At 40.3% G+C, this 21,956-nt stretch overlaps 1 protein-coding gene across 3 annotated transcripts in view; it reads right to left on the bottom strand.

The window, feature by feature from the left end:
* PTPRG (protein tyrosine phosphatase receptor type G) overlaps window positions 1-21,956 on the bottom strand; it is a 681,808-nt gene that overhangs the window by 30,771 nt on the left and 629,081 nt on the right. For all 3 annotated transcript variants that reach the window (XM_054595580.1, XM_054595582.1, XM_054595581.1), the window contains 3 exons: window positions 21,330-21,421; window positions 8,387-8,478; window positions 973-1,069 (listed from right to left, as the gene is read on the bottom strand). In XM_054595580.1, the coding sequence (XP_054451555.1) occupies window positions 973-1,069; window positions 8,387-8,478; window positions 21,330-21,421 (281 nt within the window). The remainder of the gene's footprint in view (window positions 1-972; window positions 1,070-8,386; window positions 8,479-21,329; window positions 21,422-21,956) is intronic.

Raw genomic sequence — 21,956 nt, 5'->3', positions numbered from 1 at the left:
TACCTTTAGACATCCCTATTTTTTTAATTTTTTTATTTATTGATTTCAGAGAGAGAGAGAGGAAGTGGGGGGCAGAAGAAACATTGGTCTGTTGTTCTACCCCTTTATGCATTCATTGGTTGATACTTGTATGTGTCCTGACCAGTGATAGGACCCACAACCTTGGTGTATTAAGATGATGCTCGACCCAACTGGGTTACCTGGTTAGGGCTCCAGAATACTTCTGCCCTGGAAATATATTGGATAGGACTAAGCACGTGGGCCGTAGGACTGGAGGCTCACCACTTAAGGTATAGACCAATTATATAGTCTTAGAAAGAAGGATGGCTTTGAAATTCAGCTTACTTAATTCGATTCTCAGGACATCTATTTTTTTTTTTAAAGATTTTATTTATTTACTTTTAGAGAGAGGAGGATGGAAGGAGATAGAGAGGGAGAGAAATATTGTTGTGTGAAATCAGTTGCTTCTCATGCGCCTTCAACTGGGGACCTGGTCCACAACCCAGCCATGTGCTCTGACTGGGAACTGAACCAGCGACCTTTCAGTTCATAAGCCAGTGCTCAATCCACTGAGCCACACCAGCTAGGGTTCGGGACATCTATTTGTATTAAAAGACTTGGCTCTTATTGGTTAAAAACCATGTCAAGATAGCTACGTGCTGTTAAAATTTTGCTTCGCAGGATTGCATATGGTATCACATCATGTGAAAACAGTGAAACTCAGAACACTTTCTTTCAATCATCTTATTATTAAGCTTAATGAAAGAGGTCCAAGAGCTTAATGAAAGAGTAAGGAAGCCAGAAAATGTCCCCATTTCTTCCTACATGTTGTTGAAGAAGATGGGCTAATGAGAGGATAACTTGCACGTGTAGTTCTTTCTTGGCATCCTGATTGTGATTGCATGCCTTTCAGCTTATACCTAGCATGAAGATTTAATTTCCTTGTGGCTGAAGATGAAGTTTATTACTCACATGCTAAAATGTTGATGTATCTGTTTTTGTGCTTGTTATCTGGATGATTGGAATGCTCTGCAGTGATGTTCATATCAGCCGTACAGCGTTGGACTTCCTAGTGAAGAAAACAGGATTTCAGAGATTTTAGATGCACTTGAGACAGTGAACACAGCAAGGCCATAGAAAGAAGCTATTCACACCCAAAAGCACAAGGTATTCACTCACTCCCTAGCCACTGCCACTGTTACCTCCCCAAACTCAACCTCAGGAATAATTACTACTGACATATTCATAACAAACATAGGAAGGATGTGAACAAGATAAAATGATTTCATTCTTCACTAATTCATCAATCCTCTACTTTATTACAGATTTTGGTCTAGGCATGGGGACTTCAAGAGTATCTCTTTTTAAATGTCACGGTCTAACGGGTGAGAAAAACAGGCAAAAAAAATAATGGCAATCAAATGTGATTAACATCAAAGAGGCCTGAAGAAACTATGATCGGAGCATAGAGCAAGGCTTCAGACAGGAGATCATTCACAGGACTGCTGAAGGGTGAGCAAGAATTTTCCAGGCAGACGTCTGATCTCCACCATGATTTGCAATACGCTCATTGGTTAAATAGCCTCATTTTATACTATCAGATGGCAAATTGACTATAAAGACTCAGTCCTGAAATGACACTAACATATGGCCCAATCAACTGTCGTATCTGGCTTAAATACATGTCTCTGATGAATTATTTGTGAACTCAAATTTTATTTAAATTATTCTTTTTTAGAAAAACAGCAGAAGAAGCAATTCTCATTGGCTACCTTTGCCATGGATATAAACATCATCCATTAGCTTAAAATAAGGTTGCTGAAAAGTCAAGTTTTTCTACACTGTATGCTTCAAACCCAGGAAAGTACTGGAGCTAACTAATAAGGGAAGTCATTAGCAGTGCACAGCTGCTACAAAGAGCAGGAGCAAAGTGACACAAAATTATCAGGAGAAAAGTTTTACACATAGCAGATGTAACAGAGTTTAGGAGCATGCAGACTTTTTTGTCACAAAGGAGTTGCTTAGCAATTAGGGATGTTTCCACAGCATTTACATCAGGCATAATGAACACAAGGAACTGGCTGTCTTTTATATTCACAGACTACTTCCCAGTGAGGAGTCCTCTCTCCTCTCCAAGGAGGAACTCACTTTAATCAGAGAATTTCAGGTATAAAAACAAAGGGATGCCATCTAGTCAAAGAAACCATATTCAAGGATTCCTGATTCTTGGACGCTGAAGACTGAATTTTTCATAGTTGTAGGCCTTCCCAGTTGTCCGTTAAAGAAAAGAAAAGAAAAAAGAAAAGAAAAGAAAAGAAAAGAAAAGAAAAAAGAAGAAAACAAAAAAAGCCCCACAGGCATTAATTCAAAATACCTCTCCAGGGAAAGTGTGTTTCATGACAATTCTTACCTTTTTTTTTTAACTCTTAATAAATGTGATAAACTTTGATATTTTCTATTTTAATGGTTTATAACCTATGTTTTGGCAAATGCTAGCTTAAAGGGGCCTAAGGCTGCCTTTGGCTCTTTCCCCTAAAACGAGATAAAAGTGGTGGGCACAGAGCACTGAGGTGAGATCTTAACGCTGACAAGAACATAAGCGATGCTAGCCACATGTAGAGTGTTTGGGGAACTGGCCTTTCAGAATTGCCCTGAAAGCCCAAGGTATATGTTTTTGAATAGTGTCAGGGCAGAAGACCTTTGAAAATGGAAGACACTAATTCAATCTGTACACAAATCCTTGAAATAAGTTGACATCCCCTGTTTCTGGATTTTGAAGGTCAGGACTTTGGCATGTACCTCTTCAGGGCTGAGTTGTTGAAACATCTTGTGAGGAGGGAGTCCAGCTTTTAGTACTTTAGATGGAGATTCACTTTGTTTATTTATAATTTTCCTGATCGTGTAATCTGACTGCTCTAGCTATGGACGAAGGTTGGGCTTGTTATTATAATATAATGCAATTGACTGAGACTGCTTGGGAGAAGCTGTCTGCACTGTTTAAAGCAGTCATTCAATACGGCCAATCAAACTTTTTGTTATCTAAAACCCTTGGTCTGATCTGTTACTTCTATTTCACTTTTCCAATTATGTGAATGACAGAAAACAAAGAATAATCATAAATAATGTTAAATCTGATTGCATTACAACCCAAGGGGTTTGCCTAGATTTTGTCTTGTTGATAATAATGTCATCTGCTATTCCTTGCAGTACTACTTGGCTCATTTAGATGCTGATAGTATCATCTGGTTCTGGAGTGGTTTTTTTCCATCAGAAATGGCATTTCAGAGTTAATGTGATTTTAATAGGTGTTACAACTTTTGAAGTGACACTGGCCGATGGGGTATGTATGGTAAAGTTACCTATTTTGCACTCTCATATAGTTTAAGATTTAAGCTTAGTTGTAGTTTACTATCTATATAACAAAGCTGGAAATCTCAAAATGAATATTCTTAAGATTAAGAGGCACACGAACACAGAAGACAGCCAACTGAAGACGAGATTTAAAATATAGTAAAACTTTAAAAATGAACAAAAACACTAAAGATGCTATTTTTTTTTCCCCTTGGGAGATGAAATAGGCTAAATCACTTTCTACCTGGAGTGGATGTTGAGATGCTGTTCAAAGGGCACCTGGAGACCTACTGTCTGCTCTGTGGCTCTGCATACTGTTCTATGGCTCAATATGAACATATGATTGAACAAATATACACCTAGAAATCTGCACGAAACAAGGCGAGGAGAAATATTTTGAACCTGGTGACCAAGTGCTAGACCAGGTATGTGTAATATTCTTAGTGTCTGAGTTCAGGCTGCCTACATGGTGTAACGAGGAGTGTTCTATAGAAGACAGATGAATTTCAGTTTTGACGACAGCCCAGCGCTCGCACCATCAGACAGAGGGCTGGCCCTTGCCAAATGCTGTTGCATCCCATCTTCCTCCCTTAACTCTCCTCTGCTCAAGCTACAAACTGCTGCCACACTGATTTTCTTGAAATGCTGCTCTGATTTTGTTATTGTCTTGCTCAGAAACCTCTTGACAGATTCTAGATTCCTTAGCCAGCCTTTCAGGTTCTCACCCTATCTTTCACCAACACCTTTCCCAGTCCTAGACAGTTTTAACTCTGCGCCTTTGCTTCCTTGCCACCTCCCTAGCTCGGAATGCCTGTCCTCTCCCCTCCAAATCCAGGTGTCTGTACTGAAAATCTCCACCTCACTGACCCAGCATACCAACCCGTCTTTGGAGTGCACATCATAGTGCCCATTATCTTTAGCATTATCTTTTCTATGCAATCTGTGAACTTTGCCTAACTCACTTTTGTTTCACTCTTCATAAAAACCTCAACTTAACCAACCATGATTTTCTTCATAATAAGTGTTTAAAAATGTTTTTCCTCAAGACATTTAAGATCCAAGCTGGCATTTTGTCACTGTGGCTCAGGGTCATTTTCTGCCACCTTGGAGGTGGCAGTCCGCACGCAGCATCACGCCTCTGTTCCCGATTATGTGTCATGGACAACATGAACTCTGCGTCCTACATAAAGTGCTTGTGGCCACTGGTCCCTCAGTGCATGGGCTCAGGTGGACATAGCTTTGTTCTCTTGATTTAAGATGAGCAACTGGCCCATATTTAGCTCCTCTGGGGTTAACTGCAAAAGAGGCGATACCCCAAAGGATCCTGTCAAGGGGTACTGGACCCCTGGCCTCATCTCTGCACTCAGTCTTTAATCTTGTGATGCTCCTGGCCCTGCCTGTTAATTCTGCCAACCACAGAGCCTTGAGCTCCCCTTTTTTGAAAGACTGTGCTGGCACTGCGCCTTTGGAAGCCTCTTGGATCATGACGCTGGAGGCTGGGGAAGACTGAGGTTGAAGTCAGCTCAGGTAGCCAAGGGAACAGAGTCAAGGATGCCATCCTGAGACAATGACCGATGTTATTTCCAGTGGCTGCAAAATCTGCTAGAGGTATAATGTCTCCAGCTTTATCAGTCTCCAAAATTTATCTGACAAGGACAAAAAGCTTGCTTTCAGCAACACCTCTACACAAAGACTCAAAATTACTAGTGAATTATTTTTCTCATTCTCCAAGCAGTAAAGTTCTGAGAATATGACAGCTATTCACCAAAAATTTTTTCACGTGCATCCATGATTTTTAAACATGATGGCGCAAACAGTACTTTCAGTGAAATACCCATCAAAATTCAAAGGGCCTCTCTTCTCTGTACTACCTCAGAACACTGCGTCTGTGTTGTCCTCCTTTTGCTTTGCCCTCTACTTCACTTGTGTACCCTCTGGCCTTCACCCCAGCAGACTGGATTTGAGGGCAGGGTCATGAATTCACCCTTGCATTTTATATTATGTCCAGAGACTATCAGGTACTCATAACTGGTAGGTGAGTTGTTTTATTTCCTCTTAATGGCCAAATATCAACTGTTAATTGGTATTTTTCTATTATCTTAAGATTAGTTCTTTAATTTTAGGACTTTATTCAGATGTTATAAAAGATTTTTAGGTCAGGTTCTTAGCAGTCTGGGAAGGCTCTAGACCAAAAAGATCATGTAACGGGCTCCTAGTATTCTCGGTAGGGGCTCCTTAATTTCGGCTGCTCTCCTATCCTGTTTTTTATTGCCAAGGCAAGTGCTGGCCTGTCAGCAGCATGATCAGTTTTAGACAATCACCAGTAACCTTGATTTATCTCCTTCTGACTTCAGCTCATTACAGGACACTACTCTAATGAATGTCTAGAGGGTGTCAAGGTTAAACATGTGGGCTCGCTTCAGACAGTCCTGATCTGAACACCCATTTCTTTCGTTTCAAAATGAAGCCACACAAAGCCTTAGTTTTCTCCTGGGTTAAGTTTCCTCATCTGTAAAATGGGGACAGTAAAGTACCACCTGTCATGGGGTGGTACTAAAGAGCACAGTACGCGCTGGCCATCTATCCCCATTCCACAGAAAGACATCTGAAATCTGGGGCCAAGGGTACCTACTCTCTTACCATAACAAGGGTTTTGTTTTGTGGTTTTTTAAAAATCACACAAGACCTCTTTTCCCAATCCTCCTTTTATACCTATTACTATCTCCTGTTTATAAAACAGCCTCAACACTTTTTTTATATAGCCTGTTACCAGTTTTCCTTTTTAGCAGAGCCACCAAAAAGCGGTATTAGTGTTTTTAAATACTTCAAATTTTTCCTAAATTAGAAGATGACAGCATATTAGTGAGCCTTTATACTGTGTTTCATTCTCCCTTTTACATTGCTGCCTTACTCTTCTGAATCAAAAGGAAGGATATTGTTCCCATTCTGAATAGCTCTGATTTTCAACCTTTCAAATCAGATTGTGAAATGACATCAGTAGAATAAGGTCTCCCTCTCCACTTCCCCCCCTGCTTTCCTTCACTACCTACCAGCTAGTAATATTTAAGCTCTAAAGTTCAGTACAGGCTACAAAAGCTTCTGGCCACAGTAGTTTTGTGGTTTTTTTGTTGGCTAGAAATAGGGTGGAGATGCCTAGGACTCGTTAACAGGCATTATTCTGATGCAGCTAAGCCCATTTTAAGTCAGATCAAGTTTACAGAGGTGTAGCTGATTATTTTTAATAATTAAATGGTGTCAGAACCAGCTGTGATGAATAGCACTGGGGTCTCAAATCATAAATAATTGAGAAACTGGAGTTGCATTTGATCATCCTGATCAAATTCTGTTCTCTAGAGGATAAATGTTTGTCCTGAATACCATCAACATAGTTAAATGCCTCAATATTCTTGCTCAGTCATCCAGCCAACAGTCAATTGAACTAAATCACTTTAACACCACACACAGTTGCTGTCCTCATGAATACAAAATGTTTGACTTTAAACCATGTTCTTTGTAGTTGAATAGGCACCTTTTTTGGTTAGCATCTAATAGGCATGTTAAATACTTGACATGTTTTTATTTGTTCCTTGAAACATGTGACTTTGCAGGATAAATCAGAGAAGGTTCTTTCACTGTAGTACCTTTCCTTTGATTCTGCTCAAAAAATAAAACAAAACAAAAGCACACAAAAAACTAGAGAAAGACTTCCTTTAAAATGAGTTGTTAATATAATTGCCTTTGTGATGGCCTTTGGGGACTTGGAATTTGAACGGAGACAGGAGCTTTGGTCCTGTTTTCTATTCCTTGCTCTCCATGCAAAATAACTGTGCCTCTGAGCTGTATGCACGGCTCTGCAGCAGGGGTCCCCCACCTCTGGACTGCAGGATGGTACCAGTCCAGGCCTGTTAAGAACTGGGCCACAGAGCAGGGGGTGAGCTCGAATGTAATGCTTTTGAATCATCCCAAAACCACCCTCTGAACCCTGGTTCATAGAAAAATTGTCTTCCACGAAACCTGTCCCTGGTGCCAAAAAGGGTGGGGACCGGTGCTCTAGAGAATCTCCAAGTGCTCACCTTTCATTATGTCATTTGCTCCTCATAACCAATTTTGTGAAGAAGTGGGCAGGTTAGCATCATCATCATCATCATCATCATCATTATCGTTTCCATTTTCAAGTGGAAACGAGACAGAGAAAGGAACTGACTTACCCAGAAAGCCAGAAGACAGCTGAGCTGCCACGAAAACTTGGCCTCCTCGGCACAACTCCTGCTGCCAGAGATGTGCCTTCGCGAAGCGCCTCAGTGACGAAAAGGGCAGTCTGTTTAATAGCTCCTCATTGACGCCCTGTCACTGCAGAACTGGCAGAGAACCCAGAGCTGGCAGGGGGCTGCGAGCTGCTCTCTACCTTGTTTCCTACACACCAGTTCTTAGAACCAGAAGGCTGTGTTAACCCAAGTCTCCTCTCCAAGGAGTAATAATTGTGACAACGACAGCAATCAACCTCTGCATGGGATTCACTGGGAACCCAGCACTTTCAAAGATTAAGTTAACCATTCACTTTTCCCAACAACTTTAGGATGTAGGTATCATTGGTGCCGCTTTAGCAATGAGGACACTGGGGATCAGGGATGAAGTGACTGGCCCAAGGACAACAAAGCTCATTACTGGTGGAGCCAGCGTCACGCTCCTCAGACCTCAGATCTGCTGCCTCCAGCACACCTTGTGCACCCTGCGAAGGACGTGGGATGAGGAGCCCTTTTCTCTGTTTTACGGCTGCTGTCCCAGTTACAATGAAAATGAAGAGCCTGAATTTGCCTTTTTTTTCCCTTTCTTACCACTAAGGCTGTTCTTCAATAGAAGTGCATGTTCAGGACATGTGCAACCTAATTTTTATTCAGAAAAGAATGCTTGTTAAAATTATAAGTGTAAGAAAAAACAATCTCCGCTTTCCTCATTGTTGTGCTTTCATTTCAAATTTATAAAAATCCCTGTAAAATAAGAGTTAGGTCTCTGGAAATTTCATTTTGAAACATACCTCAAAATCCTCGGAGAAGCCATGCTGGTTATTAGAATAGAGCTCACCGATGTGTTTCACAAACTGTTTGACAGGAATGGCTTCCATGTCATCTGTGGGAATCAAATGATATTCAGAGTCACAGAGTCCACTTCCATAAAACAAATAACACTGATATAGGATTATGGAAGACAAATATTTGATTTTTGAAAAGAGTGATATAATTCTATCACCTGAAACAGACATCCTCAAGACAAGCATCAGCATTTATTTTACATTAGGATCTCATTATGATTTTGAATGCCTAATTGCTAGATAAAGTATGGTTTTTTAAAAAAGGTACATCATAAAAACAAATTACCTCTATTGTTATATTCAAGGCAATTTACATAGTTAAAATGACCACATCATACACTTAACTAAAAGTCTGATCTTATCAAGGAAGGATAACTGTTTGTCAAGGAATTTTATTACAACCTAGGTTTTTGTTTTATTTTATTAAATTGCCATTCAATGGGGTCCAGCTTGTAGTTGGAGCAGTTAAGTTCTATTTCCAATCTTTGATGTCTAAGCAATCTTTATACATCATTACAGATAGATGCCATTTTACCAGCTGGCTTCGGGTACAATGTCATCTATGTTTGAGTGTTCAAAATTTCAGTTCAAGACAGCTGTGTCTACGTGATGCCAAATAATCAGTTTGGCTGAATTAACTGAATTTTTCTGGTGTTGACAGACTAGGTATAGATTCAGGAAGACTCCACATTCCGATTTATTATAGTGTTGTCACTTCGCGAGGACGATCTCAGTTTGTGAGCCCCAAGAATGTTTTATGCTGCTTTATCTGATCTGATACTTGAGTACTGCCGTGAAACTGCCACACCCCACTAACAAGCTCCCCAACCTCTTCCCTCCCCCACAAATATTTCCTTTTAAAAATACTCTGCTGAATGCGAGATAAACAACAGACATGACATTTACTTTATTCAGAGTGAAAGATCTTTGGCAAACGCACAAACATCTAAACTGCCACAGATGCTTTTCTTAGCAAAGGGTATGAAGATCTGTATGTGTAAATGAGGTCCTACTTTGGCAAGAATGTTATAGATCCAGGCTTGACAATCTGATTTCCCTTCATCTGGTGACAGTTAACATTGACTATGTCATTCCTCCTCTTTCTTTTGAGAGAGCAAAGCTCTAGGGTGGCTTTTTGCATCTATTGACATTTTCAAACTTGAATCATTCTTAAGCGGAAAATAGCATCTCTTATATTTCATTTAAGGAAGGTGATTTATATGTTCATGATCCAAGTTGCTTAGCATAGCAGTGTTACTTATCAAATAGGTGGTGCTCTGCACTCACAAATTCTTTCTGTGTGAACAAATTAAAGACCTAATCATTTTAATAGGCCACCTTATGAAAAAATTGCCAAGTTATTTACAAATATTTCAGGATTGAAGATGTTCATGAATATGCAATCATTTTGCAAGCCCAAGAAATCTATAGCTCCGTAATGATGTAACCAGCATTAACAAAGTAAGCAGAGCCAAAATGTTTCCCCAGAATATTTAGCAGAATGCAGAGTTGGAGAAAAGTTTCCGAAATTATCTGATCAGTTCACTTAAGATGTTCAGAAGTAAGCAAATTCTAAAATAATGATCAAATCGTTAAGATATTATCTTAGGTTGAAAAGGGGGTTAACGTGTACAAAACTGGAGAGTCTCTAGAAGATTAATCCAAGAATAAACTTATCTTCAGACAAGAAGCAAAATAAGTGAGATGGAATATAACCTAGTCCCACAGTCACTCCAGGATATAGACTACAGCATTTCTCTCCTGTTTCCGAGGGCAGAGTGTCATCGTTAATAGTGTAATAGGTTGTGGACATTTATTCCATAATGATAGTTTAGAATTGTACATTCCTAATAAAGTTATGGTGCCATGATTAAGCACATGGACTCTAGCTCAAAATAAGAAAAAAACAATATCATATTTAAAGCTACTTTATTCCACAAGGTACAAGCCACAGCATTTTAAAGTTCGCCCCCCTTAAGTCATTAAAAACATATTTTAATGTTAACAGTTTATTATTTTTTCCTGTAAAGTACTCAACTGTAATATCCAAGCTAAAGCCACACATGCCCAGAGACTAGTCTACCTGCTATCCCCGCGGCTAGATGCAGCAGAAATCCAGCAGAACTTGCATGTTAATTATGGCCATATATGACTCACTAGTCTCTCCAATTTGCTTTCTTTTCCAAGGAAGTCTGATCACACCCCTCTGAGTTTCCAGGCACCACCAGTAATGCCATAAAACTAACAGACAGATACACATACACACCAAACATGCACACTGTACTGACAACCACCAGCTACCCAGATAACACATTATTTGTTTTTTAATCAAGGTAAATGAAACTAAGGGATCGTAAATCTTTTTTCTTAATATTAAGATGAATATAAGGCAATGACTAATTAGAAGCTCTGATAGTTTTCCTCTTATATAGTTTTTCCATTAAATTTCTTTCAACATGAGCCAGATAATTATACAATTGCTGTATCTAGCAGAAGGCCAAGCAATTAGGACATCATCATAGATCTGCGCTGCTCAATCTTCATCTGGACAGACCCTGTGTTACAAGAAGCGATCTGTCTGTAAGACACTATTTCCACCTAAACATCTGAGTTTCATTAACAAATGCAGAGAGTATTAGCAGCGTAATGATGGACCAGGCACTTTCTGTGCCCTTTTATCTACATGCATTAACATGTAAGATTTTCATACTCATCTTACAATTGAGAAACAAGCTCAGAAAGATTAACTGAAGGCTGGAGTGTGGCTGCAAAAGCTGGCAGCCAAGGTCAAGAGTGCTCCTGCTCGGAGAGAACGGGAATTGCCTGGGGAAGGGTGAAAAGGAAATCCTGGATGAGGCCTTGACTAAGCACCTAGGACTGAGCCAGATATTAGTGAGGTGGTCTCTGTTCAAGGGCAAGCTTTGTGTCGGAGAAGTGAGGATGGCAAGTGCCATGAAAGGGATGGATCTGATGACTCCGGCAAGAATACATGTCTCTGATGGAACGGTGATGGGGTGATGGCGGGGTGGGGTGGGAAACAAAGAGGAAAAAAAGCTTAGCTGGGATCCAGGTGAAGATGTCCTCACTAACCACAGGCGAAATGGGACTTTGTTACTGTATGATGAAAGATGGTCTAATGACTGTTGGTATAAAGAGAAGACAGCCGCCATTTGTTAAGCCTTTACAGGTTGCCAGGGACTATGCTATGCACTTTTCATACATTTATCTTTATAAGAACTAGGTAAAGGGCACACTGTTATCCTCACATCACACATAAGAAAGCCAAGGCAGAGCTGAGATTTGACTCCTCGTGTGTACGGAACCCGATGCCTGTGCTCCCATGCACTGTGATTCATTCTCAAAGTACCACAGTTTCAAGGAAAAGTGAGGAATTATAGTAGCTCGGTTAATCTGATAAAATGTTATTTTATAATTTTGTGCCAAAAATTTTACTTATTTTCAGATAACAAAGGTATATTAAATTAGGCAAAAAAGGGACCACTACTGTTATCACTAAATCACCGCGTGAATCAGTACTTGAAAAGTGGGCTTGTTGTTAGTAAATAATGTTTATACTTCATTCTAAGATTTTAGCCTTTTGTGGCTGGGATTAAATTCTGTAGGTAAGAGGCCTTTTATTCTGGCCGATACATATCCAAATGTTTTTGTGTTTCACTTCTGATGAAACCTGAAATTAATGTCTGGTTTATAGGTACCAAAAGCAGAGCATTCGAAGAGGGTGAACACCTCCTGAGAATAAACTACCAAAGCTGAGAGATTCTAGGACAAAAAAAAGAGCTGAATAACACTGACCTCCAATGCAACACTGCAGGAAATAGGGAAAAATGTATCTGAACACTCAAAAGGGTTGTTTCCAAGATCTGCAGTGAGGTCTCTGTTGTACTTACGTGTTCAGAGCCATTAGAGGGAAAGCACCCAGATTTTGTCTATGTTTCCAGCCTACTTGCATATGGTAACTCTGCTTTCTCTTAATCTTGAGGAATAACAGACAAATAAAGAAAAATGGAAAAACTAAGCTTTCTTGTCTGCAATTTTTGGTTTGATATCCAAAAGAAAAAATCAGCACCCAAGGCTGTCCCTGGACAGACACCCCAAGACACTGCTCTGGGGTAGGACCTTGAGCCTGTACGCCAGCAAAATTGTGTAGCTGCCATTCTGTCAGCCACAGTGATGGAGTACTCCCTGAGTGCCAGGCTCCCAGAGGCAGTGGTGGGAATGCAAAAGCCAGAGCCAGGCTGCCTGGCAGTGGGACTTCACCTCTGTGTGACTCCCTTTCTTCAACTGTAAAATGGGAATGATAACAGCACCTAATTCACAGAGTGTTATGAAAAATAAACTGGATTATGTAAATACTTACAGGAGTGCTTGGCTTTTAGTAAATGCTCAATAACTGTGATGTACTGTTAGGTGTTAATTGCTTCACAAGTATGGCCTCCTACCTGCAAGACCTAGGGGCTGTCATTATCTCCACTTCAGAGATGGGAAAATGGGCTAAGAGAGACCAAGGAGCTTGGCAAGGTCCACTGTCATTATCAAGTGTGAGGGCCAAGGCTGACTCCCAAGCTGGCTTCTTCCCTGGTATAGGACTTCTCTAGATCTTAAATTGAAAACACATGACTGAATGGGCAGAGAACCATGTAATATATTTTAAATAAACTTTCCAACAGAAATGAACTGCTTTAGCTTTCAGGGTAAGCCTCAGTTACCTGGAAAGCTCACACTGGTACTCTGGTCACCTTGAGGGTGCCAGGTGCATCAATTGTGACAGCATTTACCTTCTGGCCAAGATGCTTAATTGCTTGGGTTAAGTGGCTTAAGGTCTGCTTATTTATTCATTTACTTATTTAGACAGGGGAAGAGAGGGTGAAAGAGCGGGAGAGAAACATCAATGAGTGGTTGCCTGTAGTGCACTCGCTAGTGGGGGCTTGTCCTGCAACCCAGGCATGTGCCCTAGACTGGGAATCAAACTGGCAACCCTTTGGTTCACAGGCCGGTGCTCAATCCACTGAGCCACACCAGCCAGGGCAGGTCTGTTTAAATATATTCCTGCCTGCTTACTCTGGCAGTGTGCAGGCATATATATAATTATCACTAAGATTAGAGAGGGGCTTAAGTCACTCACTCTGTGACCAATCTGTAAAGTTCATTTAACCCGTATTGGTTCCCTCAATCTTATTCCAGCTTCCAACCAAATCTGTCCATGGGCAAGGAGAACCTATGAAGTCCCAGTACAACACTTGGCTGAAGTCAATCCTGCTCAGACCTTCCCCCCAACCCCAAGTCCCGGGACTGGGCTGTTACCAGGTACTGTTAATACCTCCTCCGGTGGACAGACTTTCAATTGAGGAACTCAGTGCCCTTCTTATCTGCCCTCTCAGCCTCCAAGGCCACGCTCAGGCCTCTCTCTGTGCTTGGCAATACCTCAGTTATCAACTTAGGAAGATAAGGCAAATAGAAAATAAAAGAACATTATCGAGACTTTAATTCATGAGTTAGGACACAACAAGTAGATTTTTGTCCAGACTTTTAGGATGCAAGGAGTGTTGGAACATTTCATTTCCTGCCATAAAAAGAAACATCTTTTCATTTATGATACAATGAAGTCAGTAAAGAAAGGGCTTCATTATAGTCAAAAGACCAATGAATCTCCTTTGGAGATAATCTCTGTATAAATAAAATATGCCAACAAGGTTGGTTTAATCCCAAGGGTTTTAAACCTGCAGTTTAAAACCCTTTGATATGCTGGCACCCTGCTGAAGCCAGTGACCTTCCAATTAGTAAAATGTATTTAACTACTGGAAAGGGATGAATCATTTCTAGGTTTCTAAGCTACTGGTTAACAGCAACATTTTGTTTTTAATGCTCTTATTAGAAAGTTAGATTTCTAACTTCCAGAGAAAAGCATTTATAAGAACATTTGTGTTTGACAATATGCACATTCGGAAAAGCCCTTTGAACATGCTCTATAAACAGATTAATTTCATGTGCTAATTTGATTTTAAAAAGCTATATATAATGAAAGTCTAAAAAAATAAAGTAATATGATACAGTGAATATAATTTGTAAGTGACATATGTACATAAGGCTTCATTAACAATCACAGCAAAAATATTATTCAAGTTTGTTATTTCAAAACAATATCCCCAGGTTGGAGACACTAGATTTTTAAAAGTATTTGTAGATTTCAGAATAATGTGGATCTTGAAAGACAGAAACTTGTGACCACTTCAGTACCCTAAAAGAGGGGAAGCTTGTGAGCGGACTGACAGGTTACTGCATTCCATCATGCTTCACCCTTGCACACAGAACATGGGAAACCAGTAACCAGAGAACATTTGATTTTGAAAAACCATCAGTGAAAAATACAAGTGTCAAAGCCCCTTTCATTCTCCTGCAGAAGACAGAGTTTAACTTATCTGGGGAAGGGGAGAAAACCCACTTTTCTCAAACATCATACAGGGAGCAGCCACTGCTATTCACAATTTTCGTGGTAAAAGGACAGATGTCACTTCTGTAGTGATTGGAACCTAACCCCGAAAGCACCTCTCATGTTGGATAAATCCTCTTGCATTGAGTTCTTTCTAACGTGGCTAACCTCAGCCACCGTATCTCATTGGTGGAGGCGAGACAAGGAAAAATGTCTTCATTTTTATAAGACTGTGGACAATGCAGTCTAAATTCCTAAAACTGTTAAAATTAGTAAAAATGATTAACTTAAAAATCCTCAAAAATACCTAGAAATTGCTGTCTCCAAGGGTTGACTATCAAAAGGTTAGCAAAGCTTTCCCTAACCATTTGCCTATTTTATGTTACGTTTCTAAACTCAGAATAACTTAACTGATTCTACTTTTGCTTGGGGATTGGAAGATCAGAGCTTTTTATTTATGAATTTTAACCATAGCAGAATCATCTGAAAGTCTTTGATTTAGTGACTAAATTTATTCAACATTCAACATGTTTATGAATTGTTCCTAAAGTCATTTAAATCACACAGGCTTATTCTGCGCAGGGAAACAAAGTACTGGTGGGTTGAGAGTCTTTTTCTTAGGAAGGAAGAGAATAAAAATGACTAGAGAGCAAAGGTAAAGGGAGAGGTTCCTAGATATGGAGGAAACTTAAATAGAAGAATGATCACCTCCAGGAAGGTGAAAGAGAATTTAATGCAGAACCAAATGGTCAGTGCTAGGGAAAGAAGGTAATGATAAAGAACAAGTCAGAAAAAACTAAAGACAATATTCACATTTTGAATTTGAAGATGTCTTGATTGAAAATGAAGAGCCTCAATACCTGAGACTTCAGAACTGCCAAAATAGCATGCCACGAGGTGGCAGAGCCGTTTCTTAGCATCTGTGCTTTGAAGTCACGCAGAATTATAATGTGTGCTCCACCATTTATTGATGTCACCTTGGACAAATTAAATAATGACTCTGAGCCTCAGTTTCTTCATGTGCAAAATGGGGATATCACTTGTAGCAGTCTCTATAGGACTACAGTGAAAATAAACTTAAAGCACGAAGTTGATAAATGTGCGATAAATATTAGATGGTAATGATGCTGTTTTCTAAAAAAGGTTATATATAAAGTAAGTTGTAGGAACAGAGTATATTACACATTCTGATGTAATATACTGATGTATTACAATGCTGATGCAGGAGCTCTACTTTACAGCAGTTTGGTGCCTGAATTTTCAATCTTACCCCATTGCACACATATTTAACCAGTATGATGGTTCAGTTTATTGGTAGTTGCCTGGAAACAGGTTTTAAAAAGTCAATTATAAAAAATGAGGCATTCCAGTGATAAAATAAGTTGATAAATACAGGCCAGTAGTACTAATCTTAGATTTTTGAACAAGGATAGGATGTAATTGAGATCCAGTGGATAGTATTCTATAAAAATATGCCATTATTTTTAGACATCAGAACAATCAGATAATTCCTAAGGTTAAGTCATTTAAATCACCCAAGGTTCTCCATTAAAGAAAAGTTGTGTTGAGAGTTTTAATAGAGTGAAAATAACAAATTTATTAAAAATTGTGTTTTCCTTATAATGAATTTCCTCATGCAATAGAGTTTTTACTGTAATAACTGGAAGAAACCATAAGAATAAAAGAAATAATGGATGGTTAAAGTGCTTCATACATTATAATATTTTACAAATGTAATTACTAAACAGGGTGTGGGGTTTTATTTAAGAAAAGAAATTGGGATCAAGTTGAAAACTATTTAAAGACAGGTTATATAGGGTACCCTTTCCCAGTTAAAGGCAAAATGGGTTCGTCCAGGCATCTCTTCATGGTTACAAAGTCTGTGCTATCTATGAAAACCTAAGGAAACTAAGAGTAGTCTCACTCTTGGTTTCACTTGAACACCACACTGCATTACAGCTAAAGTTATTCATTTTGCAAATGTGTAATAACTTGTCAAGGATGCATCTACTGTGTCAAGTGAGGTACAACCAAGTATCATGGATTCCTCAGTCAGAGGAGAATTTGAAGATACTTTCTGTCCCTGTACTCCCAGTGAGTAAGATCTAGCAGGAAGTCACTTCTAAAGGAATGCCTTTGGGTTGTATTTCACTTAGTAATTAAATAGGTAGCTAGGGAATGATTCAAAAATGTTTCCAGTCTAAGACTCCTACTCAGAGGTGTGGCAGGTCAGGAATAACTGATTACATTTTCTGGGGATCCCGGAGACTTGGAAGTCCCAACGCTGAAGCCAAAGAGCGTCGCGCGGCAGGCACAGCCGGTGGGCGGGTTCAGTGTCAGGGCCAATCTCAATCTGAGAACCACACAAAGGCTTACTCTCGAGGCTGCTGGGATGGTCACTGCCATGACTAGGGAAGAAGCTTCACGGCTGACACTTGGGCTTACTTTCTGGCATCCAAAGTACTTTTACACTTATCACCTCAAGTGCAGGCAGGACAGAGACACTGCTCACTTGACAGATCCTGAAAACTAATGCACAGGGAGGCGAGGTCGTTGACCCAAGGTTTCGTAGTGGACACAGGGCAAGGTCCTAGGTTTTCTGATTCCTAATCCAGTGGGGACAGTGAAAACAGAGCACTAAAGGTGCCTCACTATGTAACCTTTAAAAATGGAACTCAGCTGCACAGATACCCAACAGCTGTGTTTGTCACATGACTCAGTTCAGAGGACAGAGTCTTCCAGGCAATTTCCAGACTCCCACAGATATTCTAGGTGATGCAAGAGGAAAATGATTAGCCCCATGCTGTTGCACCCATCGGGCTGATTCGATAAAACTCTTTATTCCATGCAAATGGAAGACATGCCTCCTGCCTGCTTCCTCTCCTCTCAAAGGCATGAGGGCAGCTTTCCCCCACCAGGAGTGCAGGGCAGGGGTTATAGAGGAGGACAAAGGGCAACGAGGCCTAGCCCGTCTGTTTGGGAATCACTTACTGGCCACAAAGTCATCCAATAAAAAGTTAATCAGAGATTTTTCTGCTACCCTCTTGTTTCTGGGGGACAAGCGTTAGCAAGAGAAGCTGACTAGATGGGGAGAACCTGGCCGATACCAACATTATCTAATGAGTTAACACACAAGATGCATAAAGGGCCAAATAAATCCTCAACCATAACTGTACCTAGTGAGGGTTTGCAAACAATAGAAACATTCCTTCTCCGGACTCAGAGAATGACCGACTCTGCCTCTGAGCTTCACAGCTATGGCCTTTTGGGAACTTTCAGGGAGGTTTCCTGATGTTCATTCATTTGTTCTTTTGTTCATTCGTTCATTCCTTCATTCATTCCCCCCTGCCCCTTTTCCTTCACCCTTGCATAGAGTTAAAGAGTGCCTACTATGTGCCAGCTATTATTCTAGTCCTAAGGAGGCATTCACTTGCCTTTATGAAGCTCTTATTCTAGAGGGCAGACACCACAAACAAACAAGTACCATTAGATGGTGAAAGTGTTCTGGAAAATGGGAAGACAAGTGGGAGGGGGAGCCTCGGCTGTGTGGCAGGTGGCACTATAGTAAAAGCAGCACCAGTAAAGGTGGAGGCATAGGTAGACATACTTCGCCTCCTCACACAACCACAAACCAATTTACAACTAAATCTCAAAAGAAATAATACCGAGAACCATCAGCAAATTGAACTGTCTGGAAGTCTGATAACCAAGAATTTAAAGAGGCTGCATTCATCCAGATGGGCAGGGGGTGCAGAGACTGGGCGAAGAGGCGAGGAAATGTGGTATGGCATGGAAAGGCGGCGGCGGCGGCAGAAGGGGCATGGGCAGTCCCACATTCGTGGTGGATAAAAATCAGGGGCGGGGGGTCCACCTTGGGAGTAAGCGATCCCAGCCTCAGGATTCCCGCCCAGGGATTCCTGCACTGGGAAGACAAATCCCCATAACTTCTGGCTACAAAAAACCAATTGGGGTTGGGGCAGTGGAAGAAACTGCTGAATTTTCAGGAAATTCTGCTTGAAAGGGTCTTAAAATTTTCGCAAACCCACCCACTCTGGGATTCAACACCAGGGAAACAGCTGGGAGGGCACCAGTCAAATATGGGGGTGGGGAGGGGTAGGTGAAGTGACTGGAAATGGGCAAATGCCGGGCAAATCCCCAGAAGCCAGGCAGAGGCATAGTCCCCTCTCCGAGCCTTCCCCCAACACAGAGCCACAAAGCAGTGAAGTGGGTTGTCCCACCCTGACAATTACCTAAGGCTCCGCCCCACACAATTTACAGGTGCCTTTTACAGGGAGTCAAAGCTGCTCTACCTAATACACAGACAAAACGGGGGGGGGGGGCAAATTTAGGAGACAGAGGAATACAGCCCAAATGAAAGAATAGGATAAAACCCCAGAAAAAGAAGTAAACTAAATGGAGATAGCCAACTTATAAGATGCAGTTTAAAACACTGGTGATCAGGATGCTCAAAGAACTTATTGAGTATGGAAACAACATAAATGAAGAAATGAAGGTCACACTAAGTGAAATAAAAATCTACAGGGAACTAACAGTGAAGGTAAGTAAGCTGGGATTCAAATCAATGATTTGGAACATAAGGAAGAAATAAACATTCAACCAGAACAGCAAGAAGAAACAAGAATTCAAAAAAAACCAAGGATAGTATAAGGACCCTCTGGGATACTTGCAAATGCGCCAATATCTAAAACATAAGGATGCCAAAAGGAGAAGACGAAGAACAAGATATTGAAAACTTACTTGAAAAAGTAATGAAAGACAACTTCCCTAATTTAGTGAAGCAAATAGACATACAAGTCCAGGAAGCAGAGAGTCCCAAACAAGCTGGACCCGAAGAGGACCACACCAACACACATTATAATTAAAATGCCAAAGGTTAAAGACAAAGAGAGAATCTTAGAAGCAGCAAGAGAAAAGCAGAAAGTTATCTACAGAGGAATTTGGTAAGACTATCAGCTGATTTCTCGAAAGAAACTTTGTAGGCAACAAGGGACTGGCAAGAAGTATTAAAAGTGAGGAATAGCAAGGACCTACAACCTAGATTACTCTATCCAGCAAAGCTATCATTTAGAATGGAAGGGCAGATAAAGTGCTTCACAGACAAGGCAAAGCTAGAGGAGTTCATCATCACCAAGCCCTTATTATATGAAATGTTAAAGGGACTTATCTAAGAAAAAGAAAATCGAAACTATGAACATTAAAAAGGCAATAAATTCACAACTATAAACAACTGAATCTAAAAAAAAAAAAAAGAAAAGAAAAACAAAAACAAAAAAAAACTAAGCAAACAACCAGAACAGAACAGGAACAGAATCATATCATAGATTTGGAGATCATCTGGAGGGTTATCAGCTGGGAGGGGGAAGGGGGAAAATTTGGGAAAAGGTACAGGGATTAAAAAACATAATTGGCAGGTACAAAAATAGACAGGTACAGAATAGTATCGGAAAAGAAGAAGCCAAAGAACTGAACTTATATGCATGACCCATGGACATGAAGCAAAGGGACGGGGGTAGCTGAAGAAAAGGGGGTACTGGGAAGAGGGAGTCAAAGGGAGAAAAATTGGGACAACTGTAATAACGTAATCAATAAAATATACTTAAAAAATAAAATAAAATATAAGCCACCATAAAAAATGTAGTACCTCTGTTTATAAAAGAATAATTGATGTCCAGAGGGTGGCATAAGATATTTACAGATAAATATTTACAAGTACAAAGTGAAGCCAGAGGAAGAAGTTCAAGTTGGGCAAAAAGGAAGGGGAGCCAAATAAAAACGGTCAGGCCATCTTCAAATCCCACATCCTGGCTATCACAGCCAAGCCAACGCTGAAATCCTACAGGCCATGGCATTTGCTAGGACTAACCACAGTGCACGCTACCAACCCCTACACCTAACACGACTGAGTTTTTGTATTTCTACTGGAGGACGAATGAAATACATACCAGGCCTAGAACATATCCCCAGTCTTCCACACCAACATCTTAAGAGCCAAACTTCCCACTCTAATATAAATTACTTTCAGAGTAAGGAGTCATAGGAGAAAACTCAACTTAAAAAGTATATCGCGAATTATGATTTTTTAAAAATCTAAGCAAAACTGCTTATCAAAATGAAATTTAGTCTAAGTAGATTGCAAATATGTATGTTTCTCCCTTTTTCTATGCTTGCTTCCCTCCCCTGCATGGGAATCTATAGTGTATTAAGTTATAGTTATTTGTTCCTTTTAAAGAGGATTTCATTACTTTGCAGATATGTAAAGGAGCACAGGTTTTGTTAAATTGACCTTAGTCAGGGATCTCTGAAACTAGGCAAGCTTTAAAAGGCTATACAAATAATATTTTGTCATGGCCGTCACATACAGTTGAGAACAAAAGAGAAAAACAATTAGTCTGTTGGAAATGAGAGTAGTGTCTCACTTACCCGGAATAGGAATAATAGGAATACTTTCATTGGGGACCACCCGAGGTGAACTGCTGTCTTCCACATAGAAATGAGCTGTCTGAAAACATTTTCTGTGCAGGAAAGAGAAAAACATGCCAACAGTAAGACCAAAGAAATGCACTTTGTCTGAGTTCATCATGTTTCAATTCTCCCTTCCCAGATCTTCCCAGTTTTAAATATCAAACAGCACTGAGCAACAAAGTAACGACATACAAAGAAGGACAACATTCAGCCCATTGGAAGAGCCCCAAACAGCTGATGGAATATTTATTTTATATCATACCCTACCTATCCTGATAGGCAAAAGGGGAAAGTAATGAACTACTCAGATACAGGAAAACTTGACTTGGGTGGAACAGACTTGCTCCACAAACTGCTAGGATTTAGCCCACGTTACTAAATTTGACGTGCTTCCAAGGAATAATTTGCTATTTGAAACTCCCAGCACCAAGTTCAAAACCATACCTCGAATGCTCCCAAATGCAGTCATCAAACAGCCCAAGGACACAAGAGCTCCACATTGTTAATGCTTTGCAAAGGCCCCCAAAGCCACAGAGAGCTCCTTAAGGGGGTCAGAGGGCTTCAAGGGGGCAAACACTCAAAATC

This window comes from Pteronotus mesoamericanus, unplaced genomic scaffold (assembly GCF_021234165.1).
Source record: "Pteronotus mesoamericanus isolate MK-2021 breed Mesoamerican mustached bat unplaced genomic scaffold, CSHL_Meso_final scaffold_54, whole genome shotgun sequence".
Lineage (NCBI taxonomy): Eukaryota > Metazoa > Chordata > Mammalia > Chiroptera > Mormoopidae > Pteronotus > Pteronotus mesoamericanus.
This window is presented reverse-complemented; position numbering and strand designations above follow the sequence as displayed.